Source organism: Rhinichthys klamathensis, unplaced genomic scaffold, assembly GCF_029890125.1.
Source record: "Rhinichthys klamathensis goyatoka isolate OS25496 unplaced genomic scaffold, OSU_Roscu_1.1 h1tg000394l_1, whole genome shotgun sequence".
In the NCBI taxonomy this organism is placed as follows: domain Eukaryota; kingdom Metazoa; phylum Chordata; class Actinopteri; order Cypriniformes; family Leuciscidae; genus Rhinichthys; species Rhinichthys klamathensis.
In genome coordinates this window covers 383,063-401,749 of record NW_026606896.1, presented here as the reverse complement: position 1 = coordinate 401,749, position 18,687 = coordinate 383,063, and the positions used below count along the sequence as shown (strand labels likewise).

Below are 18,687 nucleotides of genomic sequence, written 5' to 3'. Positions count from 1 at the left end.
CAGTCATGAAACATCCAACTCCAGTCAGAAATGAATACCAAAGAGAAACATGTTGAGTTTCATGAAGTTTATTAAAACACTAAAATTCACTTGACCAGGTTAACTTCTCCACTAGACACCACAGTTTGCCCACTAGAGATGGTCTTGACGTGCGTGTCTCTTCCTGTAAAAAGTGGTAGAAGCATGAGGGGCATTTAAATAAGTTCTCAGTTCCTGAAGTCAACTTACAGCAAGCACTCACTTTTCCTAGTGCAGCTTTGCTCACAGGAGCCAGAGGAGGGATGGCACACCGCTGTACTACAGTGGATGAAGATCTAACAGAGGGGGAAAGGGTTAAGCCATAGAATTACCTGTAAAAAGCACTAATATTAAGGGTTGAGGTAAGGCTGCAGAGCATACGGTTTCCTGCAGAGGAGCCAGTGATGCTGGATCTACAAATGTGAACATCTTCACAACAAAGCGCTTGTAGTGGCTCGGGAACTGAAGACCAGATGACCCAGTCACTGGAACCAATGTGGTCAGGTAACGATCATCCTGGTAAGGGCATCTGAAAGGCAAAGAGGCAGTCAGAAATGCCTTACAGCACACTAGATGGATAAAGACGGGCCTTACTCACCCATCAACCAGAAGATCCCATTGGGGTAGACTGAGTGGACTGGGGGTTGATGTCGCCCAGCAATGTCCCAGCATCAGGACAATGTTGGGGTCGGTCCTCTCCAAAATGTGCACCTCAACATACACAGGCTCCCGCAGGACTTTTGTAACTGGATAATCAGCATCACTGTAGTAGGACGTGTACGCCTCGTCCCCTGAGGAAGAATGCAGGGTTTAACTAGAAACTGGAGTTTTAGAAAGGCTTTAGGCATACTTGGGACAAACACTTACCTTCTGCACAGCCTTTGGTGACACATTGACCATTTGCCAGTCTAAGCTCCACCCTGAGGTCTCCAGGAGCAGCTACTGGTGGAGGTGGAGGAACGGTGTTGACCTCCACAACCAGAGCTTCCACAGAGGTACCAGAGTACCTACACTGGAAGAGAAGCCTGGACAACAAACAGTGAGCTTGTAGCATTTGTCAATGATTCACATTTATGATAAAGCATACATCACTTACTCAAAATGGCTGTCCCTTGTGATGGAACCAAGTGGTCCGACACCCACTTCATATGAGGAGGTCATTCTGTTTTCATACACCACATATCCACTGTCCTCCTGCAAATAGTAACATTGTTGGCATCCAATCCATTCTAAGCCATGCAGAACAAAACCACAAGCAGCTACTCGCCATCATGCTTGTGCCACATGCAGTGACGGGGAACTGGTATATAGCAAAGAAAGGTGTGGATCCCACAGGACTGCAAGCTGGATCATTTCCACCCAGGAGACGGACTGAATCCAGGCTCAATCGAGGCAGCGTAACATCTCTCGCCACCACTACCACAAACTGACCATCTCTTATACACTGGACAGTCACTGGAACGAGTTACAAGAGCAGGTTATTGCTGAGGATCAGTTTAACATGAATGCCTCTACATTGACTCTACACTCTTACCTGCCTTCCCATAGTAACACTGCTGTCCATTAAAGCAGCAGTTGATAGAAGCACACTCAGCACCACTGATACCAGGTGGTCCACATTGGATCTGCTCATAATCAGCTACAGTACATTTGTCAAGTGGTTCTGCCTTTGCCACTGGCTGCTTAGGCTGAAACTGCTGAGGAAACTGTTGACCTGCTTGTTGAACTGACTGAGGAAACTGTTGACTAGCTTGCTGTTGAACCGGCTTTTGAACCTGCTGAGGAAACTGTTGACTAGCTTGTTGAACTGACTGAGGAAACTGTTGACCTGCTTGCTGTTGAACCGGCTTTTGAACCTGCTGAGGAAACTGTTGACTAGCTTGTTGAACTGACTGAGGAAACTGTTGACTAGCTTGCTGTTGAACTGACTGAGGAAACTGTTGACTAGCTTGCTGTTGAACTGGCTTTTGAACCTGCTGAGGAAACCATTGACTAGCTTGCTGTTGAACCTGCTGAGGAAACTGTTGACTAGCTTGCTGTTGAACTGGCTTTTGAACCTGCTGAGGAAACCATTGACTAGCTTGCTGTTGAACCTGCTGAGGAAACCGTTGACTAGCTTGCTGTTGAACTGGCTTTTGAACCTGCTGAGGAAACCATTGACTAGCTTGCTGTTGAACTGGCTTCTGAAACCGCTGGTCAGTTTGCCGGAACATCAGAGCTTGAGGATTCTGGGGCAGATCACTCCACTTCGGAACAGCATGACAGAAAGCACAGAACCAAACACAAAGTGCCAGAGACTGAACAGCACACCAACTTCCTGCCATTGTTCAACAGCTAGTCACACTGCTGAGATGCTGCCCTTTGGTCTTTTTGTACTCTACAGACTTTGGGTAATTAATGATAATCCCTCCCTCTTCATTAATAGTCATGATTCTCCAGACTTGCACTCCAGAGTGGGATTTTATGCAACTAGGTGATTCCATTTTTCTTGTTTTTCCACCCTTTTGAACATACATAAAACCACATTGAGCTGATTTCACAATAGTATGCTAGAACTATTTCTGCCATTTGAATTCAGCCTTATTTTATCCTTCAGTAGCTGAATATTATATTAGATGTTTTAGCTATTCTGGATTGTTTTATGGCAACAGGCCTGTATATTCAGGGTATGATTCAATAACAACGATGTACTAAAAACAGAAACGTTTTTCCGTTGATATTTTCGTGGGCGGACGACAACATAGGATGACCACCTCTCCCGCATTCTGCAGCGGGACAGTCCCGAAATTGTGAGTTTTGTCCCGCAAGACATAAATAGTGTCCCGCATTTCAGTTATGTCTGTATTATTATTCTTTTTTCCTTCCCTAAAATTACAATACCACAGTAAGAAATATAATAAAAACTGTGCCTGGCATTTAAAAATCTATTTGTGCAGCCATCATGTTCAAGTTGTGGAAATAACCAACCAACATACGCAATCGTAGAGAGGTTTTCCCGCTGACGACAACTAAATGGACAGCGCAAAGAAATAAGTGCAGGCCTCATCAAAGTCTGTAAACACAGCTATACCAGCAAGAATTTCATCTCACATTCTGGATAAGAACCTCAAGAGCTGCTCAAATTGATGATTTAAAGCATGTAATCATACATCCTGATGGCCACCTACAGAAATGGTCGAGCAACTACGGAAAAATCGGCTAAGCAGGGAAAGTTTAAATCACACCTGCTAGCGCACTTCTCAAGATGTTTACGTACTAGGTCAGTAGGCGGTAGGGTACACCATGTTTTGTGGCTGTTCAAACACATGAGCATCTACTCTATGAAAGCAATCTGGTCGAATGTGTTTGACTACCTCTGGAAGTGGCCAAAAATAGACAAGCTCAAAAAAAAAATTAGCCCCTTTTTACACCACAGTCCACTTGTGACCTGATGTACAAAAATGCTTCTAAGTACCAGGTGTAAACAAGGCCTTGGACAGCTACCTAGTTGGGATACAACAGTTAAGGGATTAATGCTTAAATGAAAGCAGTCTACTTTTCAATAAACATTACTGGGACTAGCCTGGAATAAAACCACCATCAACCTGCACTCATCCTTTATCCCAAGATATGAGTCTATACTTGCGTGACTGTAAAAAAAGCATTACAAAAAGCCAACAAGTGACCTTAGAGGGGGTTTGGGCATCAATATATGCAGTTATGCTAGTCCAGCCATAAAGTCGTATGTAAAGCCTCAAACAGACAGTAGCTAAAACCTTCATTTGATATGTGAAACATGAACAGGGGCCCAAGTGAACAACTAGAACTTGGCAAATAGTAAAGTTAAATGGCTTAGGCAGAAACCTGGCTTGTTTAGTTCAAGTCAAGAATCTCAATGGACGAAAGAAAAAGGCTTAGTAGTGCAGCCCTAGAAGTCAAACTGAGAACAGTCATGAAACATCCAACTCCAGTCAGAAATGAATACCAAAGAGAAACATGTTGAGTTTCATGAAGTTTATTAAAACACTAAAATTCACTTGACCAGGTTAACTTCTCCACTAGACACCACAGTTTGCCCACTAGAGATGGTCTTGACGTGCGTGTCTCTTCCTGTAAAAAGTGGTAGAAGCATGAGGGGCATTTAAATAAGTTCTCAGTTCCTGAAGTCAACTTACAGCAAGCACTCACTTTTCCTAGTGCAGCTTTGCTCACAGGAGCCAGAGGAGGGATGGCACACCGCTGTACTACAGTGGATGAAGATCTAACAGAGGGGGAAAGGGTTAAGCCATAGAATTACCTGTAAAAAGCACTAATATTAAGGGTTGAGGTAAGGCTGCAGAGCATACGGTTTCCTGCAGAGGAGCCAGTGATGCTGGATCTACAAATGTGAACATCTTCACAACAAAGCGCTTGTAGTGGCTCGGGAACTGAAGACCAGATGACCCAGTCACTGGAACCAATGTGGTCAGGTAACGATCATCCTGGTAAGGGCATCTGAAAGGCAAAGAGGCAGTCAGAAATGCCTTACAGCACACTAGATGGATAAAGACGGGCCTTACTCACCCATCAACCAGAAGATCCCATTGGGGTAGACTGAGTGGACTGGGGGTTGATGTCGCCCAGCAATGTCCCAGCATCAGGACAATGTTGGGGTCGGTCCTCTCCAAAATGTGCACCTCAACATACACAGGCTCCCGCAGGACTTTTGTAACTGGATAATCAGCATCACTGTAGTAGGACGTGTACGCCTCGTCCCCTGAGGAAGAATGCAGGGTTTAACTAGAAACTGGAGTTTTAGAAAGGCTTTAGGCATACTTGGGACAAACACTTACCTTCTGCACAGCCTTTGGTGACACATTGACCATTTGCCAGTCTAAGCTCCACCCTGAGGGGTCCAGGAGCAGCTACTGGTGGAGGTGGAGGAACGGTGTTGACCTCCACAACCAGAGCTTCCACAGAGGTACCAGAGTACCTACACTGGAAGAGAAGCCTGGACAACAAACAGTGAGCTTGTAGCATTTGTCAATGATTCACATTTATGATAAAGCATACATCACTTACTCAAAATGGCTGTCCCTTGTGATGGAACCAAGTGGTCCGACACCCACTTCATATGAGGAGGTCATTCTGTTTTCATACACCACATATCCACTGTCCTCCTGCAAATAGTAACATTGTTGGCATCCAATCCATTCTAAGCCATGCAGAACAAAACCACAAGCAGCTACTCGCCATCATGCTTGTGCCACATGCAGTGACGGGGAACTGGTATATAGCAAAGAAAGGTGTGGATCCCACAGGACTGCAAGCTGGATCATTTCCACCCAGGAGACGGACTGAATCCAGGCTCAATCGAGGCAGCGTAACATCTCTCGCCACCACTACCACAAACTGACCATCTCTTATACACTGGACAGTCACTGGAACGAGTTACAAGAGCAGGTTATTGCTGAGGATCAGTTTAACATGAATGCCTCTACATTGACTCTACACTCTTACCTGCCTTCCCATAGTAACACTGCTGTCCATTAAAGCAGCAGTTGATAGCAGCACACTCAGCACCACTGATACCAGGTGGTCCACATTGGATCTGCTCATAATCAGCTACAGTACATTTGTCAAGTGGTTCTGCCTTTGCCACTGGCTGCTTAGGCTGAAACTGCTGAGGAAACTGTTGACCTGCTTGTTGAACTGACTGAGGAAACTGTTGACTAGCTTGCTGTTGAACCGGCTTTTGAACCTGCTGAGGAAACTGTTGACTAGCTTGTTGAACTGACTGAGGAAACTGTTGACCTGCTTGCTGTTGAACCGGCTTTTGAACCTGCTGAGGAAACTGTTGACTAGCTTGTTGAACTGACTGAGGAAACTGTTGACCTGCTTGCTGTTGAACTGACTGAGGAAACTGTTGACTAGCTTGCTGTTGAACTGGCTTTTGAACCTGCTGAGGAAACCATTGACTAGCTTGCTGTTGAACCTGCTGAGGAAACTGTTGACTAGCTTGCTGTTGAACTGGCTTTTGAACCTGCTGAGGAAACCATTGACTAGCTTGCTGTTGAACCTGCTGAGGAAACCGTTGACTAGCTTGCTGTTGAACTGGCTTTTGAACCTGCTGAGGAAACCATTGACTAGCTTGCTGTTGAACTGGCTTCTGAAACCGCTGGTCAGTTTGCCGGAACATCAGAGCTTGAGGATTCTGGGGCAGATCACTCCACTTCGGAACAGCATGACAGAAAGCACAGAACCAAACACAAAGTGCCAGAGACTGAACAGCACACCAACTTCCTGCCATTGTTCAACAGCTAGTCACACTGCTGAGATGCTGCCCTTTGGTCTTTTTGTACTCTACAGACTTTGGGTAATTAATGATAATCCCTCCCTCTTCATTAATAGTCATGATTCTCCAGACTTGCACTCCAGAGTGGGATTTTATGCAACTAGGTGATTCCATTTTTCTTGTTTTTCCACCCTTTTGAACATACATAAAACCACATTGAGCTGATTTCACAATAGTATGCTAGAACTATTTCTGCCATTTGAATTCAGCCTTATTTTATCCTTCAGTAGCTGAATATTATATTAGATGTTTTAGCTATTCTGGATTGTTTTATGGCAACAGGCCTGTATATTCAGGGTATGATTCAATAACAACGATGTACTAAAAACAGAAACGTTTTTCCGTTGATATTTTCGTGGGCGGACGACAACATAGGATGACCACCTCTCCCGCATTCTGCAGCGGGACAGTCCCGAAATTGTGAGTTTTGTCCCGCAAGACATAAATAGTGTCCCGCATTTCAGTTATGTCTGTATTATTATTCTTTTTTCCTTCCCTAAAATTACAATACCACAGTAAGAAATATAATAAAAACTGTGCCTGGCATTTAAAAATCTATTTGTGCAGCCATCATGTTCAAGTTGTGGAAATAACCAACCAACATACGCAATCGTAGAGAGGTTTTCCCGCTGACGACAACTAAATGGACAGCGCAAAGAAATAAGTGCAGGCCTCATCAAAGTCTGTAAACACAGCTATACCAGCAAGAATTTCATCTCACATTCTGGATAAGAACCTCAAGAGCTGCTCAAATTGATGATTTAAAGCATGTAATCATACATCCTGATGGCCACCTACAGAAATGGTCGAGCAACTACGGAAAAATCGGCTAAGCAGGGAAAGTTTAAATCACACCTGCTAGCGCACTTCTCAAGATGTTTACGTACTAGGTCAGTAGGCGGTAGGGTACACCATGTTTTGTGGCTGTTCAAACACATGAGCATCTACTCTATGAAAGCAATCTGGTCGAATGTGTTTGACTACCTCTGGAAGTGGCCAAAAATAGACAAGCTCAAAAAAAAAATTAGCCCCTTTTTACACCACAGTCCACTTGTGACCTGATGTACAAAAATGCTTCTAAGTACCAGGTGTAAACAAGGCCTTGGACAGCTACCTAGTTGGGATACAACAGTTAAGGGATTAATGCTTAAATGAAAGCAGTCTACTTTTCAATAAACATTACTGGGACTAGCCTGGAATAAAACCACCATCAACCTGCACTCATCCTTTATCCCAAGATATGAGTCTATACTTGCGTGACTGTAAAAAAAGCATTACAAAAAGCCAACAAGTGACCTTAGAGGGGGTTTGGGCATCAATATATGCAGTTATGCTAGTCCAGCCATAAAGTCGTATGTAAAGCCTCAAACAGACAGTAGCTAAAACCTTCATTTGATATGTGAAACATGAACAGGGGCCCAAGTGAACAACTAGAACTTGGCAAATAGTAAAGTTAAATGGCTTAGGCAGAAACCTGGCTTGTTTAGTTCAAGTCAAGAATCTCAATGGACGAAAGAAAAAGGCTTAGTAGTGCAGCCCTAGAAGTCAAACTGAGAACAGTCATGAAACATCCAACTCCAGTCAGAAATGAATACCAAAGAGAAACATGTTGAGTTTCATGAAGTTTATTAAAACACTAAAATTCACTTGACCAGGTTAACTTCTCCACTAGACACCACAGTTTGCCCACTAGAGATGGTCTTGACGTGCGTGTCTCTTCCTGTAAAAAGTGGTAGAAGCATGAGGGGCATTTAAATAAGTTCTCAGTTCCTGAAGTCAACTTACAGCAAGCACTCACTTTTCCTAGTGCAGCTTTGCTCACAGGAGCCAGAGGAGGGATGGCACACCGCTGTACTACAGTGGATGAAGATCTAACAGAGGGGGAAAGGGTTAAGCCATAGAATTACCTGTAAAAAGCACTAATATTAAGGGTTGAGGTAAGGCTGCAGAGCATACGGTTTCCTGCAGAGGAGCCAGTGATGCTGGATCTACAAATGTGAACATCTTCACAACAAAGCGCTTGTAGTGGCTCGGGAACTGAAGACCAGATGACCCAGTCACTGGAACCAATGTGGTCAGGTAACGATCATCCTGGTAAGGGCATCTGAAAGGCAAAGAGGCAGTCAGAAATGCCTTACAGCACACTAGATGGATAAAGACGGGCCTTACTCACCCATCAACCAGAAGATCCCATTGGGGTAGACTGAGTGGACTGGGGGTTGATGTCGCCCAGCAATGTCCCAGCATCAGGACAATGTTGGGGTCGGTCCTCTCCAAAATGTGCACCTCAACATACACAGGCTCCCGCAGGACTTTTGTAACTGGATAATCAGCATCACTGTAGTAGGACGTGTACGCCTCGTCCCCTGAGGAAGAATGCAGGGTTTAACTAGAAACTGGAGTTTTAGAAAGGCTTTAGGCATACTTGGGACAAACACTTACCTTCTGCACAGCCTTTGGTGACACATTGACCATTTGCCAGTCTAAGCTCCACCCTGAGGGGTCCAGGAGCAGCTACTGGTGGAGGTGGAGGAACGGTGTTGACCTCCACAACCAGAGCTTCCACAGAGGTACCAGAGTACCTACACTGGAAGAGAAGCCTGGACAACAAACAGTGAGCTTGTAGCATTTGTCAATGATTCACATTTATGATAAAGCATACATCACTTACTCAAAATGGCTGTCCCTTGTGATGGAACCAAGTGGTCCGACACCCACTTCATATGAGGAGGTCATTCTGTTTTCATACACCACATATCCACTGTCCTCCTGCAAATAGTAACATTGTTGGCATCCAATCCATTCTAAGCCATGCAGAACAAAACCACAAGCAGCTACTCGCCATCATGCTTGTGCCACATGCAGTGACGGGGAACTGGTATATAGCAAAGAAAGGTGTGGATCCCACAGGACTGCAAGCTGGATCATTTCCACCCAGGAGACGGACTGAATCCAGGCTCAATCGAGGCAGCGTAACATCTCTCGCCACCACTACCACAAACTGACCATCTCTTATACACTGGACAGTCACTGGAACGAGTTACAAGAGCAGGTTATTGCTGAGGATCAGTTTAACATGAATGCCTCTACATTGACTCTACACTCTTACCTGCCTTCCCATAGTAACACTGCTGTCCATTAAAGCAGCAGTTGATAGCAGCACACTCAGCACCACTGATACCAGGTGGTCCACATTGGATCTGCTCATAATCAGCTACAGTACATTTGTCAAGTGGTTCTGCCTTTGCCACTGGCTGCTTAGGCTGAAACTGCTGAGGAAACTGTTGACCTGCTTGTTGAACTGACTGAGGAAACTGTTGACTAGCTTGCTGTTGAACCGGCTTTTGAACCTGCTGAGGAAACTGTTGACTAGCTTGTTGAACTGACTGAGGAAACTGTTGACCTGCTTGCTGTTGAACCGGCTTTTGAACCTGCTGAGGAAACTGTTGACTAGCTTGTTGAACTGACTGAGGAAACTGTTGACCTGCTTGCTGTTGAACTGACTGAGGAAACTGTTGACTAGCTTGCTGTTGAACTGGCTTTTGAACCTGCTGAGGAAACCATTGACTAGCTTGCTGTTGAACCTGCTGAGGAAACTGTTGACTAGCTTGCTGTTGAACTGGCTTTTGAACCTGCTGAGGAAACCATTGACTAGCTTGCTGTTGAACCTGCTGAGGAAACCGTTGACTAGCTTGCTGTTGAACTGGCTTTTGAACCTGCTGAGGAAACCATTGACTAGCTTGCTGTTGAACTGGCTTCTGAAACCGCTGGTCAGTTTGCCGGAACATCAGAGCTTGAGGATTCTGGGGCAGATCACTCCACTTCGGAACAGCATGACAGAAAGCACAGAACCAAACACAAAGTGCCAGAGACTGAACAGCACACCAACTTCCTGCCATTGTTCAACAGCTAGTCACACTGCTGAGATGCTGCCCTTTGGTCTTTTTGTACTCTACAGACTTTGGGTAATTAATGATAATCCCTCCCTCTTCATTAATAGTCATGATTCTCCAGACTTGCACTCCAGAGTGGGATTTTATGCAACTAGGTGATTCCATTTTTCTTGTTTTTCCACCCTTTTGAACATACATAAAACCACATTGAGCTGATTTCACAATAGTATGCTAGAACTATTTCTGCCATTTGAATTCAGCCTTATTTTATCCTTCAGTAGCTGAATATTATATTAGATGTTTTAGCTATTCTGGATTGTTTTATGGCAACAGGCCTGTATATTCAGGGTATGATTCAATAACAACGATGTACTAAAAACAGAAACGTTTTTCCGTTGATATTTTCGTGGGCGGACGACAACATAGGATGACCACCTCTCCCGCATTCTGCAGCGGGACAGTCCCGAAATTGTGAGTTTTGTCCCGCAAGACATAAATAGTGTCCCGCATTTCAGTTATGTCTGTATTATTATTCTTTTTTCCTTCCCTAAAATTACAATACCACAGTAAGAAATATAATAAAAACTGTGCCTGGCATTTAAAAATCTATTTGTGCAGCCGTCATGTTCAAGTTGTGGAAATAACCAACCAACATACGCAATCGTAGAGAGGTTTTCCCGCTGACGACAACTAAATGGACAGCGCAAAGAAATAAGTGCAGGCCTCATCAAAGTCTGTAAACACAGCTATACCAGCAAGAATTTCATCTCACATTCTGGATAAGAACCTCAAGAGCTGCTCAAATTGATGATTTAAAGCATGTAATCATACATCCTGATGGCCACCTACAGAAATGGTCGAGCAACTACGGAAAAATCGGCTAAGCAGGGAAAGTTTAAATCACACCTGCTAGCGCACTTCTCAAGATGTTTACGTACTAGGTCAGTAGGCGGTAGGGTACACCATGTTTTGTGGCTGTTCAAACACATGAGCATCTACTCTATGAAAGCAATCTGGTCGAATGTGTTTGACTACCTCTGGAAGTGGCCAAAAATAGACAAGCTCAAAAAAAAAATTAGCCCCTTTTTACACCACAGTCCACTTGTGACCTGATGTACAAAAATGCTTCTAAGTACCAGGTGTAAACAAGGCCTTGGACAGCTACCTAGTTGGGATACAACAGTTAAGGGATTAATGCTTAAATGAAAGCAGTCTACTTTTCAATAAACATTACTGGGACTAGCCTGGAATAAAACCACCATCAACCTGCACTCATCCTTTATCCCAAGATATGAGTCTATACTTGCGTGACTGTAAAAAAAGCATTACAAAAAGCCAACAAGTGACCTTAGAGGGGGTTTGGGCATCAATATATGCAGTTATGCTAGTCCAGCCATAAAGTCGTATGTAAAGCCTCAAACAGACAGTAGCTAAAACCTTCATTTGATATGTGAAACATGAACAGGGGCCCAAGTGAACAACTAGAACTTGGCAAATAGTAAAGTTAAATGGCTTAGGCAGAAACCTGGCTTGTTTAGTTCAAGTCAAGAATCTCAATGGACGAAAGAAAAAGGCTTAGTAGTGCAGCCCTAGAAGTCAAACTGAGAACAGTCATGAAACATCCAACTCCAGTCAGAAATGAATACCAAAGAGAAACATGTTGAGTTTCATGAAGTTTATTAAAACACTAAAATTCACTTGACCAGGTTAACTTCTCCACTAGACACCACAGTTTGCCCACTAGAGATGGTCTTGACGTGCGTGTCTCTTCCTGTAAAAAGTGGTAGAAGCATGAGGGGCATTTAAATAAGTTCTCAGTTCCTGAAGTCAACTTACAGCAAGCACTCACTTTTCCTAGTGCAGCTTTGCTCACAGGAGCCAGAGGAGGGATGGCACACCGCTGTACTACAGTGGATGAAGATCTAACAGAGGGGGAAAGGGTTAAGTCATAGAATTACCTGTAAAAAGCACTAATATTAAGGGTTGAGGTAAGGCTGCAGAGCATACGGTTTCCTGCAGAGGAGCCAGTGATGCTGGATCTACAAATGTGAACATCTTCACAACAAAGCGCTTGTAGTGGCTCGGGAACTGAAGACCAGATGACCCAGTCACTGGAACCAATGTGGTCAGGTAACGATCATCCTGGTAAGGGCATCTGAAAGGCAAAGAGGCAGTCAGAAATGCCTTACAGCACACTAGATGGATAAAGACGGGCCTTACTCACCCATCAACCAGAAGATCCCATTGGGGTAGACTGAGTGGACTGGGGGTTGATGTCGCCCAGCAATGTCCCAGCATCAGGACAATGTTGGGGTCGGTCCTCTCCAAAATGTGCACCTCAACATACACAGGCTCCCGCAGGACTTTTGTAACTGGATAATCAGCATCACTGTAGTAGGACGTGTACGCCTCGTCCCCTGAGGAAGAATGCAGGGTTTAACTAGAAACTGGAGTTTTAGAAAGGCTTTAGGCATACTTGGGACAAACACTTACCTTCTGCACAGCCTTTGGTGACACATTGACCATTTGCCAGTCTAAGCTCCACCCTGAGGGGTCCAGGAGCAGCTACTGGTGGAGGTGGAGGAACGGTGTTGACCTCCACAACCAGAGCTTCCACAGAGGTACCAGAGTACCTACACTGGAAGAGAAGCCTGGACAACAAACAGTGAGCTTGTAGCATTTGTCAATGATTCACATTTATGATAAAGCATACATCACTTACTCAAAATGGCTGTCCCTTGTGATGGAACCAAGTGGTCCGACACCCACTTCATATGAGGAGGTCATTCTGTTTTCATACACCACATATCCACTGTCCTCCTGCAAATAGTAACATTGTTGGCATCCAATCCATTCTAAGCCATGCAGAACAAAACCACAAGCAGCTACTCGCCATCATGCTTGTGCCACATGCAGTGACGGGGAACTGGTATATAGCAAAGAAAGGTGTGGATCCCACAGGACTGCAAGCTGGATCATTTCCACCCAGGAGACGGACTGAATCCAGGCTCAATCGAGGCAGCGTAACATCTCTCGCCACCACTACCACAAACTGACCATCTCTTATACACTGGACAGTCACTGGAACGAGTTACAAGAGCAGGTTATTGCTGAGGATCAGTTTAACATGAATGCCTCTACATTGACTCTACACTCTTACCTGCCTTCCCATAGTAACACTGCTGTCCATTAAAGCAGCAGTTGATAGCAGCACACTCAGCACCACTGATACCAGGTGGTCCACATTGGATCTGCTCATAATCAGCTACAGTACATTTGTCAAGTGGTTCTGCCTTTGCCACTGGCTGCTTAGGCTGAAACTGCTGAGGAAACTGTTGACCTGCTTGTTGAACTGACTGAGGAAACTGTTGACTAGCTTGCTGTTGAACCGGCTTTTGAACCTGCTGAGGAAACTGTTGACTAGCTTGTTGAACTGACTGAGGAAACTGTTGACCTGCTTGCTGTTGAACCGGCTTTTGAACCTGCTGAGGAAACTGTTGACTAGCTTGTTGAACTGACTGAGGAAACTGTTGACCTGCTTGCTGTTGAACTGACTGAGGAAACTGTTGACTAGCTTGCTGTTGAACTGGCTTTTGAACCTGCTGAGGAAACCATTGACTAGCTTGCTGTTGAACCTGCTGAGGAAACTGTTGACTAGCTTGCTGTTGAACTGGCTTTTGAACCTGCTGAGGAAACCATTGACTAGCTTGCTGTTGAACCTGCTGAGGAAACCGTTGACTAGCTTGCTGTTGAACTGGCTTTTGAACCTGCTGAGGAAACCATTGACTAGCTTGCTGTTGAACTGGCTTCTGAAACCGCTGGTCAGTTTGCCGGAACATCAGAGCTTGAGGATTCTGGGGCAGATCACTCCACTTCGGAACAGCATGACAGAAAGCACAGAACCAAACACAAAGTGCCAGAGACTGAACAGCACACCAACTTCCTGCCATTGTTCAACAGCTAGTCACACTGCTGAGATGCTGCCCTTTGGTCTTTTTGTACTCTACAGACTTTGGGTAATTAATGATAATCCCTCCCTCTTCATTAATAGTCATGATTCTCCAGACTTGCACTCCAGAGTGGGATTTTATGCAACTAGGTGATTCCATTTTTCTTGTTTTTCCACCCTTTTGAACATACATAAAACCACATTGAGCTGATTTCACAATAGTATGCTAGAACTATTTCTGCCATTTGAATTCAGCCTTATTTTATCCTTCAGTAGCTGAATATTATATTAGATGTTTTAGCTATTCTGGATTGTTTTATGGCAACAGGCCTGTATATTCAGGGTATGATTCAATAACAACGATGTACTAAAAACAGAAACGTTTTTCCGTTGATATTTTCGTGGGCGGACGACAACATAGGATGACCACCTCTCCCGCATTCTGCAGCGGGACAGTCCCGAAATTGTGAGTTTTGTCCCGCAAGACATAAATAGTGTCCCGCATTTCAGTTATGTCTGTATTATTATTCTTTTTTCCTTCCCTAAAATTACAATACCACAGTAAGAAATATAATAAAAACTGTGCCTGGCATTTAAAAATCTATTTGTGCAGCCATCATGTTCAAGTTGTGGAAATAACCAACCAACATACGCAATCGTAGAGAGGTTTTCCCGCTGACGACAACTAAATGGACAGTGCAAAGAAATAAGTGCAGGCCTCATCAAAGTCTGTAAACACAGCTATACCAGCAAGAATTTCATCTCACATTCTGGATAAGAACCTCAAGAGCTGCTCAAATTGATGATTTAAAGCATGTAATCATACATCCTGATGGCCACCTACAGAAATGGTCGAGCAACTACGGAAAAATCGGCTAAGCAGAGAAAGTTTAAATCACACCTGCTAGCGCACTTCTCAAGATGTTTACGTACTAGGTCAGTAGGCGGTAGGGTACACCATGTTTTGTGGCTGTTCAAACACATGAGCATCTACTCTATGAAAGCAATCTGGTCGAATGTGTTTGACTACCTCTGGAAGTGGCCAAAAATAGACAAGCTCAAACAAAAAAATTAGCCCCTTTTTACACCACAGTCCACTTGTGACCTGATGTACAAAAATGCTTCTAAGTACCAGGTGTAAACAAGGCCTTGGACAGCTACCTAGTTGGGATACAACAGTTAAGGGATTAATGCTTAAATGAAAGCAGTCTACTTTTCAATAAACATTACTGGGACTAGCCTGGAATAAAACCACCATCAACCTGCACTCATCCTTTATCCCAAGATATGAGTCTATACTTGCGTGACTGTAAAAAAAGCATTACAAAAAGCCAACAAGTGACCTTAGAGGGGGTTTGGGCATCAATATATGCAGTTATGCTAGTCCAGCCATAAAGTCGTATGTAAAGCCTCAAACAGACAGTAGCTAAAACCTTCATTTGATATGTGAAACATGAACAGGGGCCCAAGTGAACAACTAGAACTTGGCAAATAGTAAAGTTAAATGGCTTAGGCAGAAACCTGGCTTGTTTAGTTCAAGTCAAGAATCTCAATGGACGAAAGAAAAAGGCTTAGTAGTGCAGCCCTAGAAGTCAAACTGAGAACAGTCATGAAACATCCAACTCCAGTCAGAAATGAATACCAAAGAGAAACATGTTGAGTTTCATGAAGTTTATTAAAACACTAAAATTCACTTGACCAGGTTAACTTCTCCACTAGACACCACAGTTTGCCCACTAGAGATGGTCTTGACGTGCGTGTCTCTTCCTGTAAAAAGTGGTAGAAGCATGAGGGGCATTTAAATAAGTTCTCAGTTCCTGAAGTCAACTTACAGCAAGCACTCACTTTTCCTAGTGCAGCTTTGCTCACAGGAGCCAGAGGAGGGATGGCACACCGCTGTACTACAGTGGATGAAGATCTAACAGAGGGGGAAAGGGTTAAGCCATAGAATTACCTGTAAAAAGCACTAATATTAAGGGTTGAGGTAAGGCTGCAGAGCATACGGTTTCCTGCAGAGGAGCCAGTGATGCTGGATCTACAAATGTGAACATCTTCACAACAAAGCGCTTGTAGTGGCTCGGGAACTGAAGACCAGATGACCCAGTCACTGGAACCAATGTGGTCAGGTAACGATCATCCTGGTAAGGGCATCTGAAAGGCAAAGAGGCAGTCAGAAATGCCTTACAGCACACTAGATGGATAAAGACGGGCCTTACTCACCCATCAACCAGAAGATCCCATTGGGGTAGACTGAGTGGACTGGGGGTTGATGTCGCCCAGCAATGTCCCAGCATCAGGACAATGTTGGGGTCGGTCCTCTCCAAAATGTGCACCTCAACATACACAGGCTCCCGCAGGACTTTTGTAACTGGATAATCAGCATCACTGTAGTAGGACGTGTACGCCTCGTCCCCTGAGGAAGAATGCAGGGTTTAACTAGAAACTGGAGTTTTAGAAAGGCTTTAGGCATACTTGGGACAAACACTTACCTTCTGCACAGCCTTTGGTGACACATTGACCATTTGCCAGTCTAAGCTCCACCCTGAGGGGTCCAGGAGCAGCTACTGGTGGAGGTGGAGGAACGGTGTTGACCTCCACAACCAGAGCTTCCACAGAGGTACCAGAGTACCTACACTGGAAGAGAAGCCTGGACAACAAACAGTGAGCTTGTAGCATTTGTCAATGATTCACATTTATGATAAAGCATACATCACTTACTCAAAATGGCTGTCCCTTGTGATGGAACCAAGTGGTCCGACACCCACTTCATATGAGGAGGTCATTCTGTTTTCATACACCACATATCCACTGTCCTCCTGCAAATAGTAACATTGTTGGCATCCAATCCATTCTAAGCCATGCAGAACAAAACCACAAGCAGCTACTCGCCATCATGCTTGTGCCACATGCAGTGACGGGGAACTGGTATATAGCAAAGAAAGGTGTGGATCCCACAGGACTGCAAGCTGGATCATTTCCACCCAGGAGACGGACTGAATCCAGGCTCAATCGAGGCAGCGTAACATCTCTCGCCACCACTACCACAAACTGACCATCTCTTATACACTGGACAGTCACTGGAACGAGTTACAAGAGCAGGTTATTGCTGAGGATCAGTTTAACATGAATGCCTCTACATTGACTCTACACTCTTACCTGCCTTCCCATAGTAACACTGCTGTCCATTAAAGCAGCAGTTGATAGCAGCACACTCAGCACCACTGATACCAGGTGGTCCACATTGGATCTGCTCATAATCAGCTACAGTACATTTGTCAAGTGGTTCTGCCTTTGCCACTGGCTGCTTAGGCTGAAACTGCTGAGGAAACTGTTGACCTGCTTGTTGAACTGACTGAGGAAACTGTTGACTAGCTTGCTGTTGAACCGGCTTTTGAACCTGCTGAGGAAACTGTTGACTAGCTTGTTGAACTGACTGAGGAAACTGTTGACCTGCTTGCTGTTGAACCGGCTTTTGAACCTGCTGAGGAAACTGTTGACTAGCTTGTTGAACTGACTGAGGAAACTGTTGACCTGCTTGCTGTTGAACTGACTGAGGAAACTGTTGACTAGCTTGCTGTTGAACTGGCTTTTGAACCTGCTGAGGAAACCATTGACTAGCTTGCTGTTGAACCTGCTGAGGAAACTGTTGACTAGCTTGCTGTTGAACTGGCTTTTGAACCTGCTGAGGAAACCATTGACTAGCTTGCTGTTGAACTGGCTTCTGAAACCGCTGGTCAGTTTGCCGGAACATCAGAGCTTGAGGATTCTGGGGCAGATCACTCCACTTCGGAACAGCATGACAGAAAGCACAGAACCAAACACAAAGTGCCAGAGACTGAACAGCACACCAACTTCCTGCCATTGTTCAACAGCTAGTCACACTGCTGAGATGCTGCCCTTTGGTCTTTTTGTACTCTACAGACTTTGGGTAATTAATGATAATCCCTCCCTCTTCATTAATAGTCATGATTCTCCAGACTTGCACTCCAGAGTGGGATTTTATGCAACTAGGTGATTCCATTTTTCTTGTTTTTCCACCCTTTTGAACATACATAAAACCACATTGAGCTGATTTCACAATAGTATGCTAGAACTATTTCTGCCATTTGAATTCAGCCTTATTTTATCCTTCAGTAGCTGAATATTATATTAGATGTTTTAGCTATTCTGGATTGTTTTATGGCAACAGGCCTGTATATTCAGGGTATGATTCAATAACAACGATGTACTAAAAACAGAAACGTTTTTCCGTTGATATTTTCGTGGGCGGACGACAACATAGGATGACCACCTCTCCCGCATTCTGCAGCGGGACAGTCCCGAAATTGTGAGTTTTGTCCCGCAAGACATAAATAGTGTCCCGCATTTCAGTTATGTCTGTATTATTATTCTTTTTTCCTTCCCTAAAATTACAATACCACAGTAAGAAATATAATAAAAACTGTGCCTGGCATTTAAAAATCTATTTGTGCAGCCGTTATGTTCAAGTTGTGGAAATAACCAACCAACATACG

At 44.3% G+C, this 18,687-nt stretch overlaps 5 protein-coding genes across 5 annotated transcripts; all 5 read right to left on the bottom strand.

The window, feature by feature from the left end:
• Nucleotides 1-52: 52 nt before the first annotated feature.
• LOC130070106 (zona pellucida sperm-binding protein 4-like) lies at nucleotides 53-2,405 on the bottom strand. The gene is made up of 9 exons (XM_056234391.1): nucleotides 2,160-2,405; nucleotides 1,553-2,027; nucleotides 1,286-1,473; nucleotides 1,115-1,212; nucleotides 886-1,043; nucleotides 617-809; nucleotides 400-547; nucleotides 242-314; nucleotides 53-163 (listed from the first exon to the last, which is right to left on the bottom strand). The coding sequence occupies exons 1-9, from the start codon at nucleotides 2,340-2,342 to the stop codon at nucleotides 87-89; spliced, it is 1,593 nt and encodes a 530-aa protein (XP_056090366.1). The 5' UTR covers nucleotides 2,343-2,405; the 3' UTR covers nucleotides 53-86.
• A 1,591-nt stretch (nucleotides 2,406-3,996) lies between these two features.
• Nucleotides 3,997-6,328, bottom strand: LOC130070100 (zona pellucida sperm-binding protein 4-like). Its single transcript, XM_056234385.1, has 8 exons — nucleotides 5,497-6,328; nucleotides 5,230-5,417; nucleotides 5,059-5,156; nucleotides 4,830-4,987; nucleotides 4,561-4,753; nucleotides 4,344-4,491; nucleotides 4,186-4,258; nucleotides 3,997-4,107 (listed from the first exon to the last, which is right to left on the bottom strand). Exons 1-8 carry the CDS (start codon nucleotides 6,284-6,286, stop codon nucleotides 4,031-4,033), a joined length of 1,725 nt encoding a protein of 574 aa, XP_056090360.1. The 5' UTR covers nucleotides 6,287-6,328; the 3' UTR covers nucleotides 3,997-4,030.
• Nucleotides 6,329-7,940: 1,612 nt separating this feature from the next.
• LOC130070101 (zona pellucida sperm-binding protein 4-like) lies at nucleotides 7,941-10,272 on the bottom strand. The gene is made up of 8 exons (XM_056234386.1): nucleotides 9,441-10,272; nucleotides 9,174-9,361; nucleotides 9,003-9,100; nucleotides 8,774-8,931; nucleotides 8,505-8,697; nucleotides 8,288-8,435; nucleotides 8,130-8,202; nucleotides 7,941-8,051 (listed from the first exon to the last, which is right to left on the bottom strand). Exons 1-8 carry the CDS (start codon nucleotides 10,228-10,230, stop codon nucleotides 7,975-7,977), a joined length of 1,725 nt encoding a protein of 574 aa, XP_056090361.1. The 5' UTR covers nucleotides 10,231-10,272; the 3' UTR covers nucleotides 7,941-7,974.
• A 1,612-nt stretch (nucleotides 10,273-11,884) lies between these two features.
• Nucleotides 11,885-14,216, bottom strand: LOC130070102 (zona pellucida sperm-binding protein 4-like). Its single transcript, XM_056234387.1, has 8 exons — nucleotides 13,385-14,216; nucleotides 13,118-13,305; nucleotides 12,947-13,044; nucleotides 12,718-12,875; nucleotides 12,449-12,641; nucleotides 12,232-12,379; nucleotides 12,074-12,146; nucleotides 11,885-11,995 (listed from the first exon to the last, which is right to left on the bottom strand). The coding sequence occupies exons 1-8, from the start codon at nucleotides 14,172-14,174 to the stop codon at nucleotides 11,919-11,921; spliced, it is 1,725 nt and encodes a 574-aa protein (XP_056090362.1). The 5' UTR covers nucleotides 14,175-14,216; the 3' UTR covers nucleotides 11,885-11,918.
• A 1,613-nt stretch (nucleotides 14,217-15,829) lies between these two features.
• On the bottom strand, nucleotides 15,830-17,428 carry LOC130070084 (zona pellucida sperm-binding protein 4-like). The gene is made up of 8 exons (XM_056234367.1): nucleotides 17,386-17,428; nucleotides 17,063-17,250; nucleotides 16,892-16,989; nucleotides 16,663-16,820; nucleotides 16,394-16,586; nucleotides 16,177-16,324; nucleotides 16,019-16,091; nucleotides 15,830-15,940 (listed from the first exon to the last, which is right to left on the bottom strand). The coding sequence occupies exons 1-8, from the start codon at nucleotides 17,426-17,428 to the stop codon at nucleotides 15,864-15,866; spliced, it is 978 nt and encodes a 325-aa protein (XP_056090342.1). The 3' UTR covers nucleotides 15,830-15,863.
• Nucleotides 17,429-18,687: the final 1,259 nt, after the last annotated feature.

What these genes read in the sequence shown, in the direction of transcription:
- LOC130070101 (XM_056234386.1), bottom strand. Translation starts at nt 10,230, where the DNA reads ATGGCAGGAAGTTGGTGTGCTGTTCAGTCTCTGGCACTTTGTGTTTGG. An exon ending in CATGTGGCACAAGCATGATG is followed by an intron (nt 9,101 to 9,173) that starts GCGAGTAGCTGC and finishes TACTATTTGCAG; the next exon opens with GAGGACAGTGGATATGTGGT. An exon ending in ACAAGGGACAGCCATTTTGA is followed by an intron (nt 8,932 to 9,002) that starts GTAAGTGATGTA and finishes TTTGTTGTCCAG; the next exon opens with GCTTCTCTTCCAGTGTAGGT.
- LOC130070084 (XM_056234367.1), bottom strand. Translation starts at nt 17,428, where the DNA reads ATGAGCAGATCCAATGTGGACCACCTGGTATCAGTGGTGCTGA. An exon ending in TGGGATCTTCTGGTTGATGG is followed by an intron (nt 16,325 to 16,393) that starts GTGAGTAAGGCC and finishes TTTGCCTTTCAG; the next exon opens with ATGCCCTTACCAGGATGATC. An exon ending in TGGCTCCTCTGCAGGAAACC is followed by an intron (nt 16,092 to 16,176) that starts GTATGCTCTGCA and finishes CCCCTCTGTTAG; the next exon opens with ATCTTCATCCACTGTAGTAC.
- LOC130070100 (XM_056234385.1), bottom strand. Translation starts at nt 6,286, where the DNA reads ATGGCAGGAAGTTGGTGTGCTGTTCAGTCTCTGGCACTTTGTGTTTGG. An exon ending in CACCAAAGGCTGTGCAGAAG is followed by an intron (nt 4,754 to 4,829) that starts GTAAGTGTTTGT and finishes ATTCTTCCTCAG; the next exon opens with GGGACGAGGCGTACACGTCC. An exon ending in TGGCTCCTCTGCAGGAAACC is followed by an intron (nt 4,259 to 4,343) that starts GTATGCTCTGCA and finishes CCCCTCTGTTAG; the next exon opens with ATCTTCATCCACTGTAGTAC.
- LOC130070106 (XM_056234391.1), bottom strand. Translation starts at nt 2,342, where the DNA reads ATGGCAGGAAGTTGGTGTGCTGTTCAGTCTCTGGCACTTTGTGTTTGG. An exon ending in CATGTGGCACAAGCATGATG is followed by an intron (nt 1,213 to 1,285) that starts GCGAGTAGCTGC and finishes TACTATTTGCAG; the next exon opens with GAGGACAGTGGATATGTGGT. An exon ending in GCAAAGCTGCACTAGGAAAA is followed by an intron (nt 164 to 241) that starts GTGAGTGCTTGC and finishes CACTTTTTACAG; the next exon opens with GAAGAGACACGCACGTCAAG.
- LOC130070102 (XM_056234387.1), bottom strand. Translation starts at nt 14,174, where the DNA reads ATGGCAGGAAGTTGGTGTGCTGTTCAGTCTCTGGCACTTTGTGTTTGG. An exon ending in ACAAGGGACAGCCATTTTGA is followed by an intron (nt 12,876 to 12,946) that starts GTAAGTGATGTA and finishes TTTGTTGTCCAG; the next exon opens with GCTTCTCTTCCAGTGTAGGT. An exon ending in GCAAAGCTGCACTAGGAAAA is followed by an intron (nt 11,996 to 12,073) that starts GTGAGTGCTTGC and finishes CACTTTTTACAG; the next exon opens with GAAGAGACACGCACGTCAAG.